Source organism: Rhinatrema bivittatum, chromosome 6 (assembly GCF_901001135.1).
Source record: "Rhinatrema bivittatum chromosome 6, aRhiBiv1.1, whole genome shotgun sequence".
NCBI lineage: Eukaryota > Metazoa > Chordata > Amphibia > Gymnophiona > Rhinatrematidae > Rhinatrema > Rhinatrema bivittatum.
This window is the reverse complement of record NC_042620.1, coordinates 331,157,569-331,183,637: the sequence shown is the minus strand read 5'-3', so window position 1 is coordinate 331,183,637 and position 26,069 is coordinate 331,157,569. Positions and strand designations below refer to the sequence as shown.

General features: G+C 47.3%; 1 protein-coding gene across 1 annotated transcript in view; it reads left to right on the top strand.

Annotated features, from left to right (window-relative positions):
• LOC115094728 (vascular endothelial growth factor receptor kdr-like) overlaps positions 1-26,069 on the top strand; it is a 311,596-nt gene that overhangs the window by 40,896 nt on the left and 244,631 nt on the right. The window contains exon 2 of the mRNA XM_029607986.1: positions 12,502-12,598. Coding sequence (XP_029463846.1) covers positions 12,502-12,598 — 97 coding nt within the window. The remainder of the gene's footprint in view (positions 1-12,501; positions 12,599-26,069) is intronic.

The window sequence follows — 26,069 nt, the reverse complement described above, 5'->3', positions numbered from 1 at the left end:
GACGCCAAAGACTGAGAACAAAAAAATACCAGACCCCAAAACTGAGTGGTTAGAGCAGGGGCTGCAAACAAGGGAAGCCGGGGTTCAAATCCTATTGCCCTTCCTTGTGACCTTGGGCAAATCACTTCACCCTCCATTGCCCTCCCCCTGCCCTGGCCCTCGGTATTTCACCTGTACCAAGCCATGGTGGTGGTAGTGGGACAGACGGACGCCATTTCATCCCTCGCCTCAGGCAGCAGATTGCCTTGAGCCGCCCCTGCCAAAACGTATCCCCTTCCACTTGCCAATAAGCTCCACATCATGAGGGGCAAACTAAAGCAGTCCCCAGGTTTACGCCTTGTGCATTTATGGATTTGTAATCCTTTCTCTCTTAGAGAAACGGATGCCTTTTCTGGGCTAAAATAGTCCTGGGCAGACAGTCAGTTGTTTTGAAACAATTAACCAAATGAACTGGGAGGATTAAACCTCCGGTAAATTTAAATTTACCCTCCACAGGTTGGACTAGGCAGATTCTTTGCGGGACACTCGCAGGACAGATGTTTTGCGACTTTGGCTGCCGGGGTGGGATCTGGTGACCTCGGCCTTCATTCACAACCCAGGCCCGGGCGACCGTATCCGGCGCCAAATTCAGACGGGCACCAGAGCGTCGCCACCGCTGCCGTGCCTTCGTCCGTGCCTGCCGCCCCGGTGCCGCTCGTCTTCCCCGGCCGCGCCGGCCGCACGACAGCAACTGGAGCCTGGGCCTCCTGTGGTTCTGCTGCGCTGACGTATCGCATTCCTGAAAAGAAAACCATCGTGGTAGCCGGGTAGACAATGAAGATCTGCTGAGATCCCTTTGCCCCCCCAAAAACAGGCAGTAGTGTTCCCGGAAGCTGGCATCTTCGTACAGGTATCACTGCTATACCAGCCGCCATGGCCATCTTTTAACCGGCTTTACTCGTGGCCGGCTAACCCAGGGGGGCTTTGGCTGTTAGCTTCTTATTTCATTACTGCCGCAGAAGATAATAATATATCGCTCGTTTGCAAGGCTCCCGTCGCAGGGAAAACCTCGTCCTAGCAGGAGGGAGGCGAAAAGGGTTTGCCGAAGGTCGTACTACAGCGAGTCGGCACCGGTAGGGACGGGCCTGGAACTGGCGGCTGACACTACACTGCGCCCGCCCCCAAGCCCCCATCACCTGATTCGTTAACATTAATTATTCTTGCCGGGCATTTTAGAGGGGAAAGGGCCTGACGATACGAAACCTCGCTTACACGCCGTTTCCTGCAACACCCGCTTTCCTCCCGCGTGCCACCTTCTCCTGGAGTAAAATGGGGGGAGAGAGAGAGAGAGCTGGTGGGCAATTAGAAGGTAGAGACTGATGGACCCGTGGCCTTCTTTCATCCTCAGTAAAGTTAGGTAACGATGACGTGCAGACTCCTCGGAGTAACGATGACGCGCAGAATCCTCGGAGTAACGATGACGCGCAGACTCCTCGGAGTAACGATGACGCGCAGAATCCTTGGAATAACGATGACGCGCAGACTCCTTGGAATAACGTGGTGGAATCTGGGCCCGCTGTGCTGATCTTTCCCGGAGGGAGGGGAGAAGGATTCCCCAGGGCCACCTAATAACATTTCTTTCCTCCCGGAGAGCAGGAGGGGAGGGACCTTTTAATGAGGAAGAGGATTGCATTTCCTGGCACCTGGCTGATCCGAATCCTGTTTGGATCGAAAATCCTACTTTAGTCTGAAGGGTCTTGGCTTTTAACCCCCAACGCAATCCCTCTCCTGTACTTGCCAGGTATCGTCAGCCACCTCCTATTCAAAATACTAATTAATTACAGTATTAATTGTGAGGACAATCTTTTCTAGAATATTTCTTTATTTTTAAAACAGCTCTGAATTGCTCTTCCAGATTAGAAATCGCTCAAAGCGATGTACAATCAGCAAACAATGCAATACAAACCAAGTAAACATCACTTTAAGCGAAACACATTTTAAAACATCAACATATCAGCAAATTTAAATACTACTACCAGAATACAGATTGAATACTTGCTTTCCCTTCTTACCTTGCCTAATGCCCTAATCCTATTTATTGCACAGCTGTAGACCTGTTGGAGGGGAAAATAGGTTAAAGAATGCGAGAAGCACTCACTGAAAAATAAATATTCGGCTTTTGATGTCTGCACCCAGCCCCATTCCAGAGCTCACCAGCGGGCCAGGGGCCAAACCACGTGTGATGCTCCGCCCTTGGAGAATGTCAGGTGAGCAGAGTCCATGGGGAACGAGAGATGCACAGATCTGTGGCATAGCAACTTATTTCTCCCAAGGTTTCCACCATGCACTTTTTAAAGTTTTAGTGCCTGAATAAAGTTGGCTTTTACTTTGTATTGCACAGGACGGATGTACACTGTCGCACTTCTAATTAATCTAATTTAGACTTGTAGGGCGTTGACAGCTGAACGAGCGGGTATGGTAAATCCAACCCAGATCAGCAGTGTCCAGGCTTTGATTACTGTTCCTCAGTAGCCGGTACCCGGGCAGTGTGGGTTATCAGATGGCTTCGTCACCAGCCATACAAACTGAGCAATGTTTACAGGATCCGATTTCCTAATGATAGATTTACTTTGCTTATGTTTGTTTTAGCCTGGCTAGTATTCCTCCTATCTCTGGATTTTTAGCCCAATCAGAACTTCCTTCAGCCCCACTCACTACCAGTTTTGACTAAGTGGGATGTGACTGAGGGCAGGAGGTGATCCTGAAGTTGAGTTACCATTCAATCCAGACCTGATTTTTCTCCCTAACCAAGCCAGCCCTCACTCTTTACCAGTAACTGTGATGATATTCTTTTGGCCATGGGAGGCAGACTTATGGATTATGGAACGTGTGAGCTTTGAACCAGTTCTTCTTGCTCACCGATGGGGGACTCCCACCCTCATAGGACTAGGATTGTTGTCCCCACTCCTCTTATTTCTCCACTGTTTACAGGATTTCTGGCCCATTGAGCCAAGGTCAAGTTGTTACGTTTGGCGGCTCACAGGACTTTCCCGTGAGCTGCTCCTGCAACTCATCCCCCTCCACTGCTCAATGCCTGCTGGAGGCCTCCTGTCTCAGCCAAACACTGCCATCCCCCACACACTGCAGACTGCCGCTGATGCCGCCAGGCTGTCGTCTTCCCTTAGGTGTGCATATGTGCAAACATAATTTAGGCCCTGCAGCGGGAAATACTGATCGACACTTCCTGATGACGACAGCCCAACTGGGCAATTTAAGTAATGGCCCTGCAGCAACAGGTCTCTTGCCTTGCAGTATGTGTTGCTTGCATGTACCTGGTTCCTGAATCCAGCCTTGTCTTCCTGCTTTTCCTCATTCAGCCTTCTCCAGCCTTGTCTCGTCCAGCCTTGTCCTCCAGCCTTGCCTTGACCAGCGTGGCCTTGTCCTATCTACCTTATTCAGTGTGTCTTCATCCACACTTGGCTTGACTCTCTGGATCTTGACCTCCTTGCTTGGACCTGATCACTCTTGCTAGCCACCTGCCCCGAATTTGACCTGTCTCTGACTCCGTTAGTCTGCTGCTTACTCTGACTCCAGTGTGCCTTTGGACTCTAGTCATTGTCACCACCCAAGGGACCCATCTAAGTCCTGCCAGCCGCCAGAATCCAAAGGCTCAACCTGCGGGGGAGGCGGATGGTATAGGTGAAGCTCCAAACTGTTCTGCTACAGGGCATGTTCACCAGCTGTTGGCGTAGGCTTCATGGGTTCGCCCTTGAGGCTGTGTCAACTATGCCGCAGCACAAAGGGCTCACACACCTGCTACTCTTCACACAAGTCTACTTCCCACCAGAGGCAGTAGCAGGCAGAACCTTTACAAAATTCAAGCCTGCCAGAGGTCAGTGGTAATGTCAAGGGAGGGAGAAGACTAGAAATTGAGTAGGGTTTATGGTGGCTAGAGGCAATCAAGTAGACTACGAGATCTGTTCTATCAACAGCTATGTTCCCAAAATCCATCCTGCATCTTCTCTGTGGCCCTTCCTTAATAATAGCTATTTCAATTTGAAATGAGGTCAGGTCTCAGATGCATGGAACCAACAGAAATGTTTTGGACAGCATTAGAAAATGGTTCCTTGAGAAGACCTATATTACATTTTGCAGTTCGTGGCTCACAGGGCCAACCAGCCAGCCTCTCCCCCCATGGAAGGATGCTGCTATCACTGCTCTCCTTGGTGCTTGTGTGCTGAACTCTCCTCCCTTTATAGGGCTCATGGCAGGAAAGTGGCTGTGGCACCTCCAGATATCATCACCACCTCGGCCCTATAAAGGACTTCCCAGGACTCCCTCTTTTCGCCTCAGCAATGGGTCGCCTACATCTCGTGTGTGTTGCTGCTTTGTCCTGCATTCCTGGCCCTGTTCCTCTGTCTGCCTTGTCTCTCCAGTCCAGCCTGTCTCCTCCTTCCAGTCTCGTCTTATCCAACCTCTTCCCTCCTTCCTGCCCTGCGGTATCAGTCCTTTTCCCTTGGCTCCTTCACCTGTCTTCGAACTGACTACTGGATTTGACCTTAGCCTGAGCACTGACCATTCTTGTCTGCCTCCTGCCTCGCACCCTAGCCTGACTCTAAACCACTTCCATAGACACTCTCGCCAGCCCCTGGAAACCAAGGGCTCTACCCAAGGGGAAAGGGATTTAGTACAGATGAAGCTCCAGATCTGTCTCTTCCTAGCCTGTTTATTTATTTATTTAACATTTTTATATATCGATAGCCGTTACATATTGTACCGGTTTACATGGAACAAAATGGAAAGGTCCACCAGCTGTCAGTGAGGACCTACAGGGCCTTCCCTGTATGTAGGTTGAGCCGACCTCACCACAGTAACAAGGGTGCACGAATCTTACACCCTACCACTTCCCTCCAAGCCACCCGTTGGACCTCTGTCATACCCCGGATACTGGAAACACTGTGTCTTTAACGTCTCAGTCCTCCAGCCAGCTGCAGAAGAAGCAGAGCAAAAGAGATAGAGGTTATACTTTGGTAGCAGTTTGACTGTTCAAGTTGAAGTTATAAATAAAGGACATTACATTGTGGAAAAGTCTGCTGTGGATCTAAAGTTGACAACACAACATATGGCAAGCAAAATACCTGATAAAGATGCCACAGTTTATTGCTTCCACTCCACCATTTGGCAGTGTGGAGTCTCCCAAGCCTGCTGAAATGTGGAGGAAATGGTTTGGACACTTTGAACATTCGCTTGAAGGTACTGTGTGTCTATTCAAGAGGATAAAATGCAAAAAAAAAGGCTCTCTTCCTACGTTATGCTGGAGTTCAGGTCAACTTTATGATTTCCCAGATGCTGAGGCAGCCACATGTGCAACACGTAAAGCAACTGTAACTACGCATCTTTCAACAGGAGTAAATGTCATGCATGCACGGTTCATTTTTGCACCGGCAAATCAAATCCTCTTTGCATCTCACACGTGCCTGTGACCAGATTACACAGGTCAAGCTTAGGCCTGGTTTCACTGATGTTGATTCAGAAATTTAAAAAAAAAAAAGATTGCATTAGATTGCACATCATCACATCTTAGTTCTTCTCTGTGAAGAATGGTTTGTCAGCTTCTCTTGTCTGTAACTGAATCTTTCTAAAGCCTCTAATGTGGGTAATAATTTAATAGCTAGAGCAGGGAATGCAACTGAGGCTAAGGAAGTTATATATGAAATTGGTGGGGGTTTCAGTTTGATACCCAATTAACCTTGAAGCCACAAAAAATTCATTCACTTTTAACGCGCGGTTATTTTAAATTACGAACGCTAGGCCATTTATGATACATATTAGATGAAAATGATATTTCAATTGTGGTGCTTACGCTTACTGTAACTTGCTATACGCAGGCCTTCCTGCCACCTTGGTTAAAAGCTCGTCAAATCCTTCAGAATTCTGTCACTCGGCTGCTCGTAAGAGGCCTTGCGACCCCTCCTTATTGTGACGGCTTCGCTGGCTGCCTCTGTCTTCTCATGTTAAGTTTAAAATTCTGGCTTCAGTTTGTAAAGCTTTTAAGTTAGAAGGCCTCAGCTACTTATCAAATCTGCTTAGTCCGTACATCCTGCAGCGAGCTTTACGTTCTCAGGGCAAGAAACTCTTAGATTCCCTCGGTGAAAGCTAGGAAGTGTGCATCCTCTACGAAACAACTTAACCCACTTTCTGTGAGACCTTGGTGATATTTCCTTATTCCGTAAGCAATTGAAGAGCCTGGTGTTTCAGGAAGCATTTCCCATTGTTTAGGGTGATAAGAGCCGACTTTGAATAAGACAATATGTCAATTATTCTATTGCAATTGTTGTTTTGTTTCTATTTTACCATTTATTTATTTTTTTACTGTTCTTTGCCTAGTACGGCAAAAAGTAAATGATGTAAATAAAATAAATAAGAAGTAAATCCAGAGTTTAATTGTGCGTTGAGTAAAAAAGAACTTTCTCCGATTAGTTTTAAATGTGCCACACGCTAACTTCATGGAATGTCCCCTAGTCTTTCTATTATCTGAAAGAGTAAATAACCGATTCACATCCACCTATTCTAGACCTCTCATGATTTTAAACACCTCTAGCATATCCCCCCCTCAGTCGTCTCTTCTCCAAGCTGAAAAGTCCTAACCTCTTTAGTCTTTCCTCATAGGGGAGCTGTTCCATTCCCCTTATCATTTTGGTTGCCCTTCTCTGTACCTTCTCCATCACAACTATATCTTTTTTGAGATGCGGAGACCAGAATTGTACACAGTATTCAAGGTACGGTCTCACCATGGAGCGATACAGAGGCATTATGACATTCTCCGTTTTTTTCACCATTCCTTTTCTAATAATTCCCAACATTCTGTTTGCTTTTTTGACTGCCGCAGCACACTGAACCGACGATTTCAATGTGTTATCCACTATGACACCTAGATCTCTTTCTTGGGTTGTAGCACCTAATATGGAACCTAACATTGTGTAATTATAGCATGGGTTATTTTTCCCTATATGCATCACCTTGCACTTATCCACATTAAATTTCATCTGCCATTTGGATGCCCAATTTTCCAGTCTCACAAGGTCTTCCTGCAATTTTTCACAATCTGCTTGTGATTTAACTACTCTGAACAATTTTGTGTCATCTGCAAATTTGATTATCTCACTCGTCGTATTTCTTTCCAGATCATTTATAAATATATTGAACAGTAAGGGTCCCAATACAGATCCCTGAGGCACTCCACTGTCCACTCCCACTGAGAAAATTGCCCATTTAATCCTACTCTCTGTTTCCTGTCTTTTAGCCAGTTTGCAATCCATGAAAGGACATCGCCACCTATCCCATGACTTTTTACTTTTCCTAGAAGCCTGTCATGAGGAAATTTGTCAAACACCTTTTGAAAATCCAAGTATACTACATCTACCGGTTCACCTTTATCCACATGTTTATTAACTCCTTCAAAAAAGTGAAGCAGATTTGTGAGGCAAGACTTGCCCTGGGTAAAGCCATGCTGACTTTGTTCTATTAAATCATGTATTTCTTTATGTTCTGTGATTTTGATGTTTAGAACACTTTCCACTATTTTTCCTGGCACTGAAGTCAGGCTAACCGGTCTGTAGTTTCCCGGATCACCCCTGGAGCCCTTTTTAAATATTGGGTTTACATTAGCTATCCTCCAGTCTTCAGGTACAATGGATGATTTTAATGATAAGTTACAAATTTTTACTAATAGGTCTGAAATTTCATTTTTTAGTTCCTTCAGAACTCTGGGGTGTATACCATCTGGTCCAGGTGATTTACTACTCTTCAGTTTGTCAATCAGGCCTACCACATCTTCTAGGTTCACCGTGATTTGATTCAGTCCATCTGAATTATTACCCATGAAAACATTCTCCATTACGGGTACCTCCCCAACATCCTCTTCAGTAAACACTGAAGCAAAGAAGTCATTTAATCTTTCCGCGATGGCCTTTATCTTTTCTAAGTGCCTCTTTAACCCCTCGATCATCTAAAGGTCCAACTGACTCCCTCACAGGCTTTCTGCTTCGGATATATTTAAAAATGTTTTTACTGTGAGTTTTTGCCTCTACAGCCAACTTCAACTTTCAATTTTACTTCAACTCTCTCTCATACATACAAGCTTTCTCTTTATCTCTCACACAGGATTCCTGTCTCACCCAGGCATACACACACGTGTCCTCTCTCTCATCCCCACCCCCCCGCACACAGGCACCCTCTCACACATATGCACCCACAGGCACACACACACACTCATTGTTCTATACACTCACCATCTCTTACACGCACACCCTTATATACACCCTCATACACTCACACCCTCACACGCACATACACACACCCTCATACACAGACACACACCCAAACACTGTCATACACACACATGCGTCCTCTCTCTCATCCCCACCCCCTGCACACAGGCACCTCTCACACATAGGCACCCACACACACACTCATTGTTCTATACACTCACCATCTCATACACACACACCCACACACCCTTATATACACCCTCATACACACACCCTCATATTTATATAGTCACACATACACATACACACCCTCATACACCCACACCCACCCCCTCATACTCTCACAGGTCCAGTCTCTCCCTACTTTGGCTGCAGGTGGCGATGACTGAAGAGCCTCTTCTTCTGCCGTCGCACCACCTCCAGAAAATGCCGGAGACCTGAGCTGCCGCACTCTGCTCTTTTCTCAGACTCTGTGGTCCCGCCCTCATTCCTGCTCATAGTAATTCCTGGGAACTCTTTGGATTTTGCCCGGAAGCTGGGAATTTGTATCAATTGCCCCGGTCTCTGGGGAAACACCGAAAAGCTCCTGTCTTCCGTTTTCTCCTCCAGCCATTCTCTTTCACGATTGCCCGCAGGGAACAGGAGGAGAGGGGACCGGTGAAGGGAGCTGAGCAATTGGTTTCTGCTCTGCGGTGCCTGCTCCATCCTCCCCCTCGTTCCTCTTCCTCAGGAAGCCTGCGGGAAACAGGAGAGGAGCGTGAGCCTGGAGCCCACACTGCAGACAGTATGTGGGGCTGCCACAGACGCAGCTCTGGTGCCAGCACTTTGCACTCGGTTGAGGGAAGAGCGAGGGTGCACTAGTCCAGGGAGCTGTGACTTCTAGGAGAGAGGGAGCAGAAAGAGAGCTGGAGTCAGGGATGGAGGGAGGAAGTAGAAGAATGCTGGGATCGTCCCAGGGAGGGGAGGAAGACAGAAGTGGCAGCGGTGGAGAGAGAGAGAGCGCGGATTAGTGGGTGGGTGGGGGAGAGGGGGATTGGGGCCTGGAACAGATAAAGTCGATGGGAATTATTCCTCGCCCTCTTCTCACCCTGATAATCGACAGCAACCTCGGGGTTCCCAGGTATCCTCGTGCTTCCGTAGATTTCTGCACAGGTCGGTGCACGGTGAGTTTTGACTTACAGCAAGGTCAGCGAAGATGGAGGTCGGAAGGGTACGCCCCCTCGATGTCTCCATGTCCCTGCCCCTGGCAGTTCTGGATTCCTTGCACCTGCATAAAAATCTGGAAATTGGGGAAACTCTGGGGGCTCTCAGTGAGCTGACGGTGAGACGGCCATCTTTACACAACCTTAAATTAATATTCACCGGGCTGAAAAGAAATCTTAGCCGCCCCCGTGCTTATCGAAGTTCGGGTTTTACGTATCATCACCCCTCCATGCAGGCCCCTCCCCCCCCCCCAACCCCTCCAACCTTCTTGAAGGCTCTTTAGGATTTTAACCAGGGGCAGATTGGCCTATTAGGGGATCGAGCATCCCCCAGTGGGCCGGTCCCACTGGTTCCGTGGCCTGCTGAGGGGCTGCTGTGGAAGAAGGTCTCGACGGGGCCACGACAGAGCTCCAACCGCTGCAGCTTGACGGAGGGCTCAGTGGGGTCACGACAAAGTTCTGCCCATTGCCGGCCCGAAGAGAAAGGCCTACCTGGCTGGAAGAATGATGCATCTGGTAATTGCAGGGCCACCAGAAGTATTGACCTCCTCCCACCTGCCCTGCGGCAGTAAAATAAAGAGTAGCGCTGGCATAGTCAAGGCCCAGCAGAAAGGAGGAGGCCTGAGGTATGTGTGTACGAGAGAGAGAGAGAGCATCTGCATATCTGATTGTATGAAAGAAGGAGCCTATGTGTGTGTGTGTGTGTGTGTGTGAGTGTGAGTGAGAGAGCCTGCATGTGTGCATGCATGAGGGAGAGTGCCTGTGTGTGCATGAGAGGGGAGAACTTGCATGTTGTGCATGTGAGAGAGCCTGCATGTGTGCATGACAGAGTGCCTGCATGTGTATGAGAGAATGAGCACCTGCATGTGTGTATGAGAGAGGAGGGGGAGAGACAGAGGGTAAAGATTATGTCGCTCCCCTTCCCCCAAATCCACAACAATCTCTGGGTGAGTGGAAATCAAAAGCTCCTGATATTTCTTTATTTAGTTTATGGTATGGAGAGCTGGAGATTTTTTTAATCCTATTTTAAATTTTGGGGTGTTATTTCATGTATCTGCTGTTGTGAAATAATTTAGTGGCATTTGGAAAATATTAGAACAAATTTATGTCCCATTTTAAAATTATTAGATGTCTGTGGCCTGTTTTGACATGAGGAAGTCAGAAACCCCGTGGGCTGGTTTTGAAAAACAAAAAATCCCCCCCCCCCCAGGCTGATATTTTCCTGCCATCCGCCCCTGGTCGTAACCGCTGCCCCACGCAGGTTCTCCCCACCTCAGCTGGGAGGACCTCCAGGAAAGAAGCGAGATCCTCCGAGCACGAACTGCACCGGAGAGGAAAGGAGGGAAGGTTATATATCAGGGGAGAAGGGGCAGGTCAGCTTCTCCTGTGGTCCTGTCTGCTAACAGGTCTCGTTTTCCAGTTCATTACGCCCCAGGAGATTGTGGACGGCTCTCTGTACTCTCTCTTTTAAAATAAACCTGTACACTGAGCCATGTTTCAGAAGCACGTGATAAGCTGTAATATCCACCCTGTCCCTATTAGTATTTTTTTTTGCTGGGGTGACTGAGGGGGAGGGCTGGCAGGTTGTTTTTTTTTTTGGGGGGTTCGTAGGGCTTACTGCTCAGTTGGACCCCAGCCTCTCTGGGGGCTCTCGTTCGTCATTACCCGGAGATTTTGCCGAATGGCTTCGTCCCGTTCACAATGGGCTGGGGGTTTTTCCCTTTTTCTCCTGGGCTTCTGAGCTCTGCCTCCGCAGCGTCCCTGACCTCAGCCAAACCAGACCAGTGACAATGCAATCCAGCTGCCTCCGCCTGGCAGCGTGCCACTACTGTTACTGCTTATAAAGCGCCACTGGGCTTACACAGCACTGTACACAGATACCCATAAGAGAGAGAGAGAGAGAGTCCTTGCTCTGTAGGGCTTACAGTCTAATAACAACCACTCTCCTAACCACTTTGACCTAAAAAATGTACAATATTGGACCGTGGGTAAATCTATAAGCACTATCTTGGGAGTACCAAGAAGTCCATCCTTCACATTGTCAATTATCAAACATGTGGTGAGCATTAATGACCTTCATAACAGGCTTCATCGTGCAGTATAGTGATTCAGCTTTAAAACTCAGCCTTGTGTTTCATCATCGGCAGCCACTATATTTTTACAGGGTGAGCTGTCAAAGTTGGCACGCGTGCCATGATTCAGTGGTTTTTTGCCAAAACCTATCTTAGCGTTTGAAGGTCTGCGAGGAGGTGTGAGCGATTCTGTTGGGAGCTGGTTAATAACCCCCCCCCCAGGAAAGAAAACAGATACATTTGTACTCACTTGTGCTGTGTCGGAGGGGGAAACTTTTTTTTCTTTTTTTGCAAATTTGGCTCTGGGCTCCGTGGGTGCCACCTCTGCTTACCGTATTCGCTGTGCAGCAGGAAAGCAGAGATGCTTAACAGCACGCTGGTACTTGTCCCTCCGTGCACCACCCGGCTAACCTTGACTGAAGCGCCGTGCGGCACACGGCGTCTGCCAGGGCACGGAGCTGGTGCAAGTCCTGTCAGTCTCGGTGAAGCTGAAAGCTGGAATATCTGCTCATACACTGCAGCCCCGTGCGGCATGCTCTGCAATTAGAATCCAGATGGACTGTTTTTTTTATTGTTGACATCTTTTTATATATATATATATATATATATATATATAGCGCCTTCACACATTACACAGAGGCTTGCAATCTGCATGGGAGTTAAACTGTCTTGCCTAAGGTCACAATGAGAGTCAGTAGGAGAGGCAGGATTTGAACTCTGCTCTCCTCAGACTGCAACCTTAACCACTCCCCCACCTGCTCTCGCTGGGAAGGCCAGTGATGGTACCACGTGGTTGATTATAACAGCAATGGTGTAAGGACTGAGAAATGTTTGCCGAGTAGAGGTAAACAGCGTTGACGCTAGCCCCGTCTCTCAGCCCTTCCTGGGGTTAGCAGTCGGATGATGCATTTTGAATTTTCTGTTGGCGATGGCGCTCCAAGGTGGTGAGCTCTCCTCTTCCTTCTGCCTTTCCCTCAGGTTCTCCTCATCAGGAAGTGCTAATGAAGCCCGAGCTGAGCCTGGCAGAGGAACAAATAGTCCTAGAGGCTGGACAGCCCTTCTCCATCACGTGCAGGTGAGTCCCTTCAAGCGCCGCGATCGCACTTCTAGAACATCTGCTCCTTCTTACAGCAAGGACCAGCGTCGCAGAGCAGCCCTGCGCATCAGTGCTTCCCGGGGCCCATGGAACGAGGCACGCTGACGTTAGCGCGGGTTTTCACTCCTGTTATAGCACGCTGTGTTATGCGTGAAGATACAAACCCCTATTAAATACCAGGGTTAACCCCCAAAACGTGCGTGCTAAAGCAGGAGCGGCAACCTGCGCTACAATCTATTTATTTGATCTATATTTTGCTTTCTGACACTTCGAAGCGGACCTCATTCAGGTACTGAAGGTTCTTAATTAGCATTGTTGCATGCAGATTAGCATGGGTGTATGTAAATGCCATGTAAAAGAAGGCATTAGCTATTCCCCAGCCATGCAGGGAGGTGCGTTGAAGGGCAGCTTAAATACTGGGAATGTAACTCCAGGGTCAGAGCAGGAGTAAAACAGTAAATCACATTTCCATGGGCCACGTTATACTATTACTGTGCCCAGTGTGGCAGTGACTAGCTGCTTCTACCAGGCCGGACACAGCAATAGAATTATTTTTGGCTATCAGAATTGTGTGTTTATTCTACCTTGGACCCAGGAGTTTAATTTTGTGTAAACTCTTGGGGGAGGCACCTCGGAGGTGAACAGTACCCTAGTGCTGTGTCTCCTGCCTTTGGTGTACTGCTTTGGCTGTAAGTGCCCACCCCAGAGAGTTTATGCTTTGATTCTGTTTGCCATGCCTTGCCAAAATGGCATTACATGTGACCTTGTGCTGTGCATCTTAATTTATGAGTAGAGAAGTAACCTAGTGGTTAGAGAAGCAGACTATGAACCAGGAAAACCAGCATTCAAATCCCATTACCACTCCTTGTGACCTAACATAAAATATGCCATGCTGGGTCAGACCAAGGGTCCATCAAGCCCGGTATCCTGTCTCCCCAACAGTGGCCAATCCAAGTTGCAAGTACCCACACATTAAATACATCCCATGCTATTGATGCCAGTAACAATCAGTGGTTATTCCCTATTGATTAATAGCGGTTTATGGATTTCTCCTCTAGGAACTTATCCAACCCTTTTTAAACCCAGCTGCATTAGGTGCCTTAACCACATCCTCTGGCAACAAATTTCAGACCTTAATTGTGCGATTAGTGAAAAAGAATTTTCTTCGATTAGTCTTAAATGTGCTACTTGCTAACTTCATGGAATGCCCCCTACTCCTTCTATTATCCAAAAGTGTAAATAACCGATTCACATCTACTCGTTTAAGACCTCTCATGATCTTAAAGACCTCTATCATACCCCCCCTCAGCCCTCTCTTCTCCAAGCTGAACAGCCCTAACCTCTTCAGCCTTTCCTCATAGGGGAGCTGTTCCATCCCCTTTATCATTTTGGTTGCCCTTCTCTGTACCTTCTCCATCGCAACTATATCTTTTTTGAGATGCGTCGACCAGAATTGTACACAGTATTCAAGGTGCGGTCTTACCATGGAGCGATACGGAGGCATTATGATATTTTCTGTTTTATTAACCATTCCCTTCCTAATAATTCCTAACATTCTATTTGCTTTTTTGACTGCTGCAGCACACTGAGCTGACGATTTTAAAGTATTATCCACTATGATGCCTAGATCTTTTTCCTGGGTGGTAGCTCCTAATATGGAACCCAACATTGTGTAACTACAGCAAGGGTTATTTTTCCCTATATGCAACACCTTGCACTTGTCCATATTAAATTTAATCTGCATTTGGATGCCCAATCTTCCAATCTTGCAAGATCCTCCTGTAATGTATCACAATCCGCTTGTGATTTAACTACTCTGCATAATTTTGTATCATCCGCAAAATTGATAACCTCACTCGTCGTAATCCTTTCCAGATCATTTATATATATATATATATATATATATATATTGAAAAGCACCGGTCCAAGTACAGATCCCTGAGGCACTCCACTGTTTACCCTTTTCCACTGAGAAAATTGACCATTTAATCCTACTCTCTGTTTCCTGTCTTTTAACCAGTTTGTAATCCACGAAAGGACATCGCCTCCTATCCCATGACTTTTTAGTTTTCGTAGAAGCCTCTCATGAGAGACTTTGTCAAACACCTTCTGAAAATCCAAATACACTACATCTACCGGTTCACCTTTATCCACATGTTTATTAACCCCTTCAAAAAAAATGAAGCAGATTTGTTAGGCAAGACTGCGCCTCTAGGATTGTATTTTTAAACAATGTCCAAGCCTGTTGAACACTTTTTTTAACTTTTGCAGCTGTACCTTTCAGGTTTTTTTCTAACTATTTTCCTCATTTTATCAAAGTTTCCCTTTTGAAAGTTTAGTGTTAGAGTTGTAGATTTACTTATTGTCCCCCTCCAAGTTATTAGTTTAAATTTGATCATGTTATGATCACTATTGCCAAGTCAGAACCCAATAGCAATCCTATGCCTCCAGTTCTGCAAACAGATGCTCCATGTCCACAGGAACTTCCCTAATAATGGGTGCAGAGCAGAATTAGGAGGCTTTCCCTTACTGTTCACATGCAAAAAAGAATATTCAGGTGTCATCTCAGTAACAGCGACACAAACTCCCTCTACTACCAGGCATTCTGTGAAGTAGCACAAAACCCTGGAAAAATACACTCAGCACCTATGTAGCAAACCTTCCATACCAATCCCAGCACTAATACATGGAACTCAAACAACTACAACCTGCCTGTGAAAAGGCCACAGTGCTAACATTGCAGTATGCCCTAGAGCACCAATACAACTCCTACTGGGAAGTGCAAATTGGAAAAAAAGAACAAGTTGGACTACTACAAATCCTTAAACAGGAACTACATGCTAGCAGAAGGCCTCACCTCGATCACAAATGAAGAAAACAGGCAGACCCTCACCAAATTCCGAATAAATGGTCATAGACTAGAAATGATGCAGACAGAAACTGAACTGGAAACTCCAAGAAGCCAAGCTTTGCATGCAATACAACACCAGAGAAATAGGAACAGAAATGCATTTCCTCCTCTACCTGTGCAGAGATGCACATTTCCCAAAACTGTCGGAGAAAAATCAAAGATTTGCCAAGAATGAGCAGGAAAAGCTCTGAATAATCCTTGGAGAAACAGCAGCGGGAGTCGCAAAATATGTGATATCCTGTCATCAAGCCAGAAATGTAATCTGACCGGTGACAATATGGACCAGCACCAAAAACGGAGACTTGTCTCTGATACTTGTATTTTCTGTACCCCTGTAAGTTTACTGCTATCGTTTTGTAATTTCTTTCTTTTTTTTATGGTCATCATTCTGCTTAGTACTTTGGCTGCACATGTAAAAACGTCACGCCAATAAAGTTATCTGAATCTGGAGGAGTGGAGCCCAGGCTGCAGCTACTGGCCCGGGACCCAGTAAACAGGAGGCAGGCAGAAGCATTGGCCTGTGCTGATCCAGGGCGGTACCATTAACGGAGAGCTCCCGCTGCCAACAAGATAAGGGCGGGGAGGAGAGAACAAGCAGGGAGAGGGGAAGGGGCTGAGTAGGGGGTGGTGGTGACAGAGGAGGGAAGATGGAAAACACAAGAGAGGAGGTATGTAGGGACAGATACCAAACTGTTGCACTACTTATTATGTAACCCAGCAGCCTCTGTGGCCTTCAGTCCAGATAAAGCACACAAACCGGACTTTCAGCTGGGTGGAACAGCGGTAGAAGTTACACAAAATACGACTCTCTCTTATAGTAAGGAAGAAGCAAGGAGTTCAGTTGCTGTCGTTTTATAAATCATCACCGGTGTACACAGCACTGCACATTCACAGCGTGACGACTGATAATAAAGCACCACCGGTGTACACAGCACTGCACATTCACAGCGTGACGACTGATAGTAAAGCATCACCGGTGTACACAGCACTGCACATTCACAGCGTGACGACTGATAGTAAAGCATCACCGGTGTACACAGCACTGCACATTCACAGCGTGACGACTGATAGTAAAGCATCACCGGTGTACACAGCACTGCACATTCACAGCGTGACGACTGATAGTAAAGCATCACCGGTGTACACAGCACTGCACATTCATATTTTGTTGACTGATAAAGCACCATCAGCCTATAAAGCGCTTAACATTTACAAAGCCACAATTATTATTTGTACACCACCACCAGTGTACACAGTGTTGTACGGTCACAGAGCAATCATTGATAAATCATCATCAGTGTACATAACGCTGTATATTCAGTGTGATGGCTGATAATAAAACACCATCAACATACACAGTGCTGTACACAGAGCGGTGATTATTATTAAATTGCACCACCAGTGTACTCAGCGCTGTACATGGAGCGGCGATTATTATTAAATTGCACCACCAGTGTACTCAGCACTGTACATGGAGCGGCGATTATTATTAAATTGCACCACCAGTGTACACAGCACTGTACACGGAGCGGTGATTATTATTAAATTGCACCACCAGTGTACACAGCACTGTATATGGAGTGGTGATTATTATTAAATTGCACCACCAGTGTACTCAACGCTGTACAGTCACAAAGCTGTGATTTTTTTTTTTTTTTTTAATTGACCTGGCAGTTGCCTCCTGCTTATTTGGGTTTCCAGTTTAACTGGAAGCAGGACAGGTGTCTGGCTACCTGAGAGCCTTTCTTTGCAACTACCTGGGGATCTCCCCCCTTCCAGCTGGCTTTAGTGCAGTCGTGGCAGTGCTGGGTCAGGGGCCGTGCAGCAGGGCTGCTTCCAGATCTCTGCATTCAAGGGCCTGGCCATTACCGTGCTGCCCTCTTTCCAGACTCATAGGTTTCTTTCTCTCCCTGAGCACAGTTTACAGGGGTGATGGGGTTAGAGTGGGGGGGGAGGGGCACTTTCCCCCCTGCAGTACTGAGCAAGCAGTGCATTTGGGACGGGTGGGGGAGGAGGGCGTGAGTTGTAATCCAGCAGACTGTCCATGGAAAATTGTAGTACTCACTCTCAAAATATACCTGAAAAGCACATTCTTTAAATCGTATTAGTACCAGGCATTTGAAACCAATACAAAAGCTTCTGATCTGGGTGAGATTATATCCTATGCACAAGAGAATTATCATGCACCGGAAAAAGTTAACTCAGGCAACAAAATCCCGCTGTTCCCAACATATAAATTCTGTGTGAGAGACATGTTCAGATTAGAGGCTTGGACAGGCTCCCAGGATATTTTACACTGATGAGTTATTAATATTTTCTATCAAACGTTAAAATAGTTTCCAACATTGGCTTGATTTCTGGCTCACTTTGTCTCTTTTCTTTTTTCTCATTCTCTGGTCTTGTCTCTGTTCCTTAAGAACACAAGAAGTGCCACGCTGGGTCAGTCCAAAGTCCATCGAGCCCAGCGTCCTCTCTCCGACAGTGGCCAATCCAGGTCGCACCTACCTGGGCAGATCCCCTGGAGTAGATCTAATTCCCGATCCTCACTCCCAGGGACAGCAATAGCCTTCTTTAGTCTCTCTGGCTAATAATGTGCTATGGACATTTCCTCCAGGAACTTGTCCAAGCCTCTTTTAAACCCCTCTATGCTCAGTGCCTTCACCGCGTCCTCTGGGAACAAATTCCACAGCTCGATAGTGCGCGGAGTGATAAAACACTTTCTGAAGTTTGTTTGGAATCTGCTGCTTGTTAGTTTCGTGGAGCGTCCTCTTGCGTTAGTTCCACCCCACTCATGATTTTGCGTTAGTTCCACCCCACTCATGATTTTATAAACTTGTATCGCGTCCCCTCTCAGCCGTCTCTTTTCCAAGCTGAAAAGCCCTAGGCCTGCATAGCTTCTCATCACAGGGAAGCCCTCCCATCCCCTTTATCATTTTCGTTGCCCTGCTCTGCACCTTTTCTAGTTCTGCTCTGTCTGTCTTGAGATGGGGGCGACCAAGACTGCACAGAATACTCAAACAGGCTGATACAGTACAGCGCGCTCAGCCGAGTGCACCATTTACCATGCAATTGGCTGCACGATTTTGATGCGCGTCTATTACCCCTTATACTGTAAGGGGTTTAGCGCGTCAAAAACGTGCGGCAAACCTCCATGTTGATGAGTGCTATTAGTTAGTCCCCGGGATACTGAAAGTAAAGTGTGCGGCCACACAGGCGTTAATTTCTGAGCAACCCCAAAAAGTGTACAGAAAAGCAGAAAATAAAATTTATCACAAGCAGATTGTGATAAATTGCAGGAAGACCTTGTGAGACTGGAAAATTGGGCATCCAAATGGCAGATGAAATTTAATGTGGATAAGTGCAAGGTGATGCATATAGGGAAAAATAACCCATGCTATAGTTACACAATGTTGGGTTCCATATTAGGTGCTACAACCTAAGAAAGAGATCTAGGTGTCATAGTGGATAACACATTGAAATCGTCAGTTCAGTGTGCTGCGGCAGACAAAAAAGCAAACAGAATTATTAGAAAGGGAATGGTGAATAAAACGGAAAATGTCATAATGCCTCTGTATCGCTCCATGGTGAGGCCACACCTTGAATACTGTGTACAATTCTGGTCGCCGCATCTCAAAAAAGATATAATTGCAATGGAGAAGGTACAGAGAAGGGCGACCAAAATGATAAAGGGGAATGGAACAACTCCCCTATGAGGAAAGACTAAAGAGGTTAGGACTTTTCAGCTTGGAGAAGAGACGACTGAGGGGGGGATATGATAGAGGTGTTTAAAATCATGAGAGGTCTAGAACGGGTAAATGTGAATCGGTTATTTACTCTTTCGGATAATAGAAAGACTAGGGGGCACTCCATGAAGTTAGCATGGGGCACATTTAAAACTAATAGGAGAAAATTATTTTTCACCCAACGCACAATTAAACTCTGGAATTTGTTGCCAGAGGATGTGGTTAGTGCAGTTAGTGTAGCTGTGTTTAAAAAAGGATTGGATAAGTTCTTGGAGGAGAAGTCCATTACCTGCTATTAATTAAGTTGACTTAGGGAATAGCCACTGTTATTACTAGCAACAGTAACATGGAATAGACTTAGTTTTTAGGTAATTGCCAGGTTCTTGTGGCCTGGTTTGGCCTCTGTTGGAAATGGGATGCTGGGCTTGATGGACCCTTGGTCTGACCCAATATGGCATGTTCTTATGTTCTTACTGCTTTTCTGTATACCCTCCGACTTAATATTCTAGTGATATTAAGTTAGAAGAACCAAAAATAAGAAAAACTTTTTTTTTTTTTTTAAATATGCCCGCTGGTCAGCAGGTTATAAAAAACGGACGCTCAATTTTAGCGGTATCCATTTTCCTAACCCGTGGCTGTCAGCGAGTTCGGAAACCTACACCGGTAAAATAGAGCGTCGATTGTCGGAACCTCCCCGCTGACGGCCGCCTCTACCGCTAATAAGGAGGCGCCAGGGACGCGCTATTGTCCCTGGCGCCTCCTTATTGGCGCAACCCCTCATTTAAATAAAGAGTCGCGCGCCCAGGAGAGGTGGCTGGGCGCTCAACACGGCGCGCCCGCGATTCTTACGGTGTCGGCCTGAAGGTGCGGTCGCAGCACGGCTCGATACAGAGGCGATATGAGCTTTTCCATTTACTTCTCCCTTCCTAACCCCCTGTTGGCTTTCACGACCCCCCCTGCGCCCTGAGCCGAGGACGTCCGTGCATTGTCCACAAGGCGGAGACTCCCAAGGCCGAGCCCAGCATCGGGTGCCTGCCCCTGAGCTTATGTTTCCCTCCACGTGCATCACTTTGCACTCGTTCACCTTAAATTTCCGCTGCCGTTCAGTAGGCCCGGTCTCCCGGTTTGGGCAGTCCCTCCCCGTTTTCATGTCATCTGCAGGCTCAATCGCCCCACTCACGCCTTCCCTTTTCCAGATCATTGATGAACGTTACTGGGGCCCTTTCTTCTTTTCTGTTTTAGTTCTCGCTGCTTTCTTGGACACCCTAATCCTTTCCTTCCCTCTCTTCTCCTCTTCCTGCCTGTCTTTCCCCGTTCCTATTTCTCCTCTGCTCTCCTCCCCATCCCTCATTCCTATCCTCCTACCTTATCATCTTGGATGCCTCTCCCACTAGAAAAAAACCCCAAACAAACAATCCAGGATCTTCTCTCTCATTTCCAATCCCCTCCACTCCTCCCCAATTTTGGGTCCTTTCTCTCTCCCTCCACCTAATAATCAGTCTCCTTTATCTCTCGTCCTCCTCTCTTCTCCCTGGTCCTTTCTGCCTTCATCCCTTCCTCTCTCCTTCTCCTCAACCCACCAACACAAAGAAAGCCCTCCTCACATCTCCGTCCCGACACCCACCCCTGGAAGGCTCACCTCACATCCCCCCCCCCCCCCCACCCACCTGTGAAAGGCTCTCTCTCCATATCCCCTCCCCTCCGGAAAGCACTCCCTGCATCCCCTCCCAACCCACGGAAGGACCTCCCTGCATTCCCTTCTGACACCCCCTCCCCCATGCCAAGCTTTTGCCACATTTTCCTCCTCCTCCTCCCCCTGCCCCCACCTAGGCACCCCTCCTTCCCTCCTCTACAAGCTGTCACTGCATTCTATCCTTCCTCCCCTCACCCCTGGAAAGCTGTTCACAGACCCCCCCCCCTGATCTTCTCCATTCCAAAATCCTCTGCATCCGCCCTGGATATTCTTCCCGTGCACAAAGCTCAGCAGAACGTTAACTCCCCGTGCGTGGGTCCGGTCTCACAGTAGGAGCTGTGTGGATCTCACACAGATCTTGCAGCTCCATACTATGAAACAGGCTGGCCCCGGGCCAAGGACGTTGACGCCTTGTCAAGTGCTGGCCAAGGGAGGAAGGTGGAGAGGGGGATAAGCCAGGCTCTGTGCTGTCTGCTCCTCCTGCCAGCCGAGGGCGGGAGAAGGAGAGATAAGCCTGTGCGATACTCGGACTTCATGGGCTGGTGCGGCTCGTGGTGCAACGCCACCCCCCATGGAGCTGCTGCCCAGTGCAAATGCATGGTTTGCACCAATGTCCATGCAGGTCCTGATGGCAAGGAGGTGTCTGTTGCATGCTGATGGGCTCCCTCCTCCTCGGGGGCTGTGAACGCTGCCTCCACAGCATCCCCAGCCGACCCAGGGACTGAACAACCTGAAGCAGGCATGGAAACGAGGTCCCTCCGCTGAGCCACCAGCTGGCCCTAGGGAATAATATCTTTTACTGCACCAACATAAAAGATGAGGTAGCCCGTGAGTTTTCAAAACTGGGCAGGTTTCCCCCTTCTAAGTAAAGAGAGATGTTGAGGAATGGGAGATGAGTAACTTGCTGAAGGTCATGCACCGCGTACTCATCCCCTGTTCACTGGAGCCCCTGGCACCAGCTCAGCTGCTTCCCATCTCACACTGGATTCCAAGTCCTGAATCCATAAACAGCACTAATATATCCTCTTTCTACATCACCACAATGGCGGCAAAAGCAAGGGGTGCGGCCGGCCTTTTGCAAAGGCCGGCCGCATGATAATCACCGGGGTGAATAAAGAGCCTTGCTGGTAGGGTTGAGCAATCCGGCAGGATGTTGCCGAGTGACAGGAAGCCGGTTCTGGGCGTCCAGCTCCATGAGAGTGGCATCTTCAGAGAGGCGTCAGAAGGCGAGACGGAGCCAAGAGCCTATTTCCTGACCAGAGTGACCGCTACAAGGACTGCCGGTATTATTCACCGCCACGTAGAGGCGAGACACATATTACGGGCAGCAGCTGTTGCCTAAACACAAGGGGAAGCCATGCCTGAGAACGTTCTCCATGTCTACATAGGATGTGAGGATTCAGGGGAGGTGAGTGCGGGATTCTCCCATGACAGATCTCCCTCCAGGCGATGCCTTACCATCATCAGCACTTAACATTTTTCTGTTTTTTAATTTAGTCTGCTGCTCACTGCGGCCTCTTCTCTGCACAATCAGGAGGTGCTAAAATAACAGTCAGAAATAAATCTTTCTATTTGATTCAGCAGTTTCTTCCTGCTCAAGGGGGAACAGGGACTGGGATGAAGCACCATGTGCCCTAATTTGCAGCTGGGGATTCCTCTCCCTGCTTCGTATCCTCCTCCCGACTTGCATTGAGTCCAGCGGTTCCAGCGAGGGTCCTGGGCCAGGGGCCCATGCATCAGGGCTCCCCCTGGATCCCTGCAGTCACAGAAGCCCGAATCTGGCCGTGACACTTCCCCCCCCCCCCTCTCGTCTCCGAGGGCGGTGAGGAACGCTGCCTCAGCGGCATCTCCAGCCCCCCAGCTGACCCAAGGGAGTGGAAGATCCCAGCCAGACATCACACTGACCTTTCACCCGGCCGGGCACGGCACTGGGCCAGCCTCTAGCATCAAATATCCCCTGAGCCCTTCTGTCTGTCTGCCCCCACACAGCTCTGCCTTTGGCACCACCATCCGGACCCACAGGACCTGCCTTTCCCCAGCCCTGGACCTCTGGATCTGACAGGCGTCATTAAACACAGAAACACAGCTAGGCCGCTCCTGTTCCCTTCTCAGTAATGTACTAATACAGATCCTACGTGAGCTCTAGTTGTGGCCTTCTTTCTCCACAGGTAAACATCCTTTGTGCCTTATCCCCGGGGTTTCTAGTAATCTGATATTTATATTTGCCTCCACTGGGAGCTTCTTTCATTCATCTGTCCAACTCATCCAGGTCATGCTGAACTGGCTAGTCCAATCCTGGTTTTTTTCCCCCACTGCATGCAGGAAGATGAACTTATCCTTAAGGAAATCAGATCAGGACTGGATCAGCCTTCAGCCTGTTCAGGTTAACCTGGGTAAGGTCGCAGCCTAATCCATCTTCGTTTCTGTGAAACAGGGGCTCTCAATCCAGTCCTTGGGGAAACATCTATTCAGTCAGGTTTCAAGGATCTCCACAATGGATATGCATGAGATAGGTTTGCATACAATGGAGGCAATGCATGCAAATCTACCTCATGCATATTCATTGTGGAGATCCTGAAAACCCCGACTGGCTGGGTATATCCCGAGGACTAGGTTGGGAACCCCTCTAGAGCAGAGGTCCTCAAAATGGTTCGTCTTTAATCACAAAATAAAGAAAGGTCTCCCAATTTCTAACTATCTCTGAGTGCATTCTTGCTTAACATGTTAATTTTTCCAGATTTTCCTAATCAAAAACATATTTTCCACTGAATATGCTGATTTCTTTTCCCAGGGGGTATCAGTAGCTTACCTTGCAACCCATGTGGAATGGCCATGATTTAAAAACAAAATCAAACAAATTGATAAAACTAGTCTACAGGTGGACACTTCATGTGTTGTGTTACAGACATGTACCTTGCTGGTATTAGGCTATTCTTCAATCCCTAATGAAGACCCTCAACCAGCAGTCCCCACACTCAGTCCTTGAGGGATGTGACCCAGTCATATTTTCCAGATTTCCATAATGAATATGCATGAGCGTTTTGCTTCTTGGACTGCTGAGCGGAGATGGGGCTCCACCTGTTGAAGAACGGGTGCAGTGTCCTCCAGAACAGATTGGGAAATCCACTAAGGAGGGCTTTAAGCTTACATTGTTAGGGTTAGGTGAATCCACTTGTAAGGTAAGTAAAGCATTAGACACTTATAGAGAAATGAGAAGAAAAGGGGCAACATCTGAAAAGCTAGGTACACTAACGCTCCTAGGAAGGGAAATAGATCTAGAGGTAGTCATGGCTGACTTGGTGTAGTGGTGGTCACAGAGTGGTGGGACACGGAGAACCATGACTGGGATACATTTATGCCAACAAAACAATGAGCAGGAAGCCCGGATTACAATATTATCAAAGAAACAAGCTGCAAAATATATAGATTCTCCCATCAGATATCTAAAAGTGCAGAAACGCAATCTAACCGTCTCTTGCCTCACTAGTCTAAACGCTAGGGCTAGCTGCCATTTTTAAAGGCCTGCACTGTTTAGACTAGTGAGGTAATTTGATTCCCTGAAGCCGAAACATGGGCCTATGTCGGGCGTTCGATTTTGAGCACGGCTATATTAACGCCGACACAAACATCTTTTTTGAGCTAAGTATTTACGATTTGGGACTTTAGGGTTTAAGCCTTTTTGGAATAGAATTGAACCAGCAGAGGAAAGGGAATTTTTGGTGCAGTTTGCAGTCCATTGCACGGCAAGAGAAGGGAGATTGCATTTTTGCACTTTTAGATGTCTGATGCTGTGATCATAGTGAGAATTATTTCAAGAATTCATTAGTGTTGGTTTATATATTTTGGAACCAGTTTCTTTGATTAACGCCTGGTATAGATATATCCCAATATTATCTACTCAGGAAGAACATGCTAGGTAGAAAGTGAAGAGAAGTGGGGGACATATAAAAAAAATATTAAAGCAAAGAACTGCATGGCTTATGAGGTAAGGAAGAGGCACTGTGGGTTAACTGGAAATAAGGAAAGGATCGTTCGTTTATATGGGTGTGATATCCAGAGCTCCTTGGCAGGCAGGAGAAATGCAGATCGAATTGAAGACATTCACAAAATTACTATGAAAGGGGAGGTGCTATTGCCAGGGGATTTCAGTCTTCTGGATGTTGACCAGCTGTGGAGTCATCTAGAAACAGGGAGATCCTGCACTGACCTGGCAACTGATAACAGTGGTCAGGAGAGGGATGACATAAGTGGAAGAAAAAATAAGCTAATATGGGGAAAAGTGGACAAGACTTTTTTTTTAGATTTATTAGTGAGCGGAGACCGTGCAAAAATGGGATTGTAAAAGATGAAGAGGAGAGAGGCTGACAAGGAAAAAACAAACTTGCTTTACAAATATTTCAGTTCAGTGTTTACATGGTAACATGGCAAGTGATGGCAGATAAACTCCAAAATGACTCATCCACTCTGCCCAGAAAGGTGTTTATGGTTACAGGGCTGCTCTGTGGGGAAGGGTTTGGAGTAGGACCACAGAAAACTGCCAGAGTTAGGAACGTACGTGAGGTAGACCACAAACACTTTTCAGGAGCTTGCGAAACTAAACGTAGATAAAGCAACGGGGCCAGATGGGATACATCTGAGCGAAGTTCTGGCAACTTCCCCTGTCTGACCTTTTCAATGCTTCTTTAGAGTCTGGAGTGGTTCTGAAGGACTGAAGACAGGAAGAGAGGTGGTTCCTCTCCATAGAATTGGAAGTAAGGAGGAGTCTGGGAGCTACGCGCTGTTTAGTCTGACCTTGGTGATGAGTAAATTAATAGAATCCCCTATTAAAACAGAGTAGAATGCAGCTTCTGGAATGTGATGCATTATGGCAGGGGTCCCCAAACTCATTCCTTGCGAGCTGCAACCTAGTGAGGTTTTCAGGATCTCCACAATGAATATGCATGAGATCTATTTGCATACAGTATACTGCCTCCATTATATGCAAATAAATCTCATGCATATTCATTGTGGAAATCCTGAAGATGCAACTGGGTTGTGAACCTTGGAGGACGGAGTTTGGGATCCCTGCCCTAAGCCTTGACTATGGCTTTTTTGTTATACAGA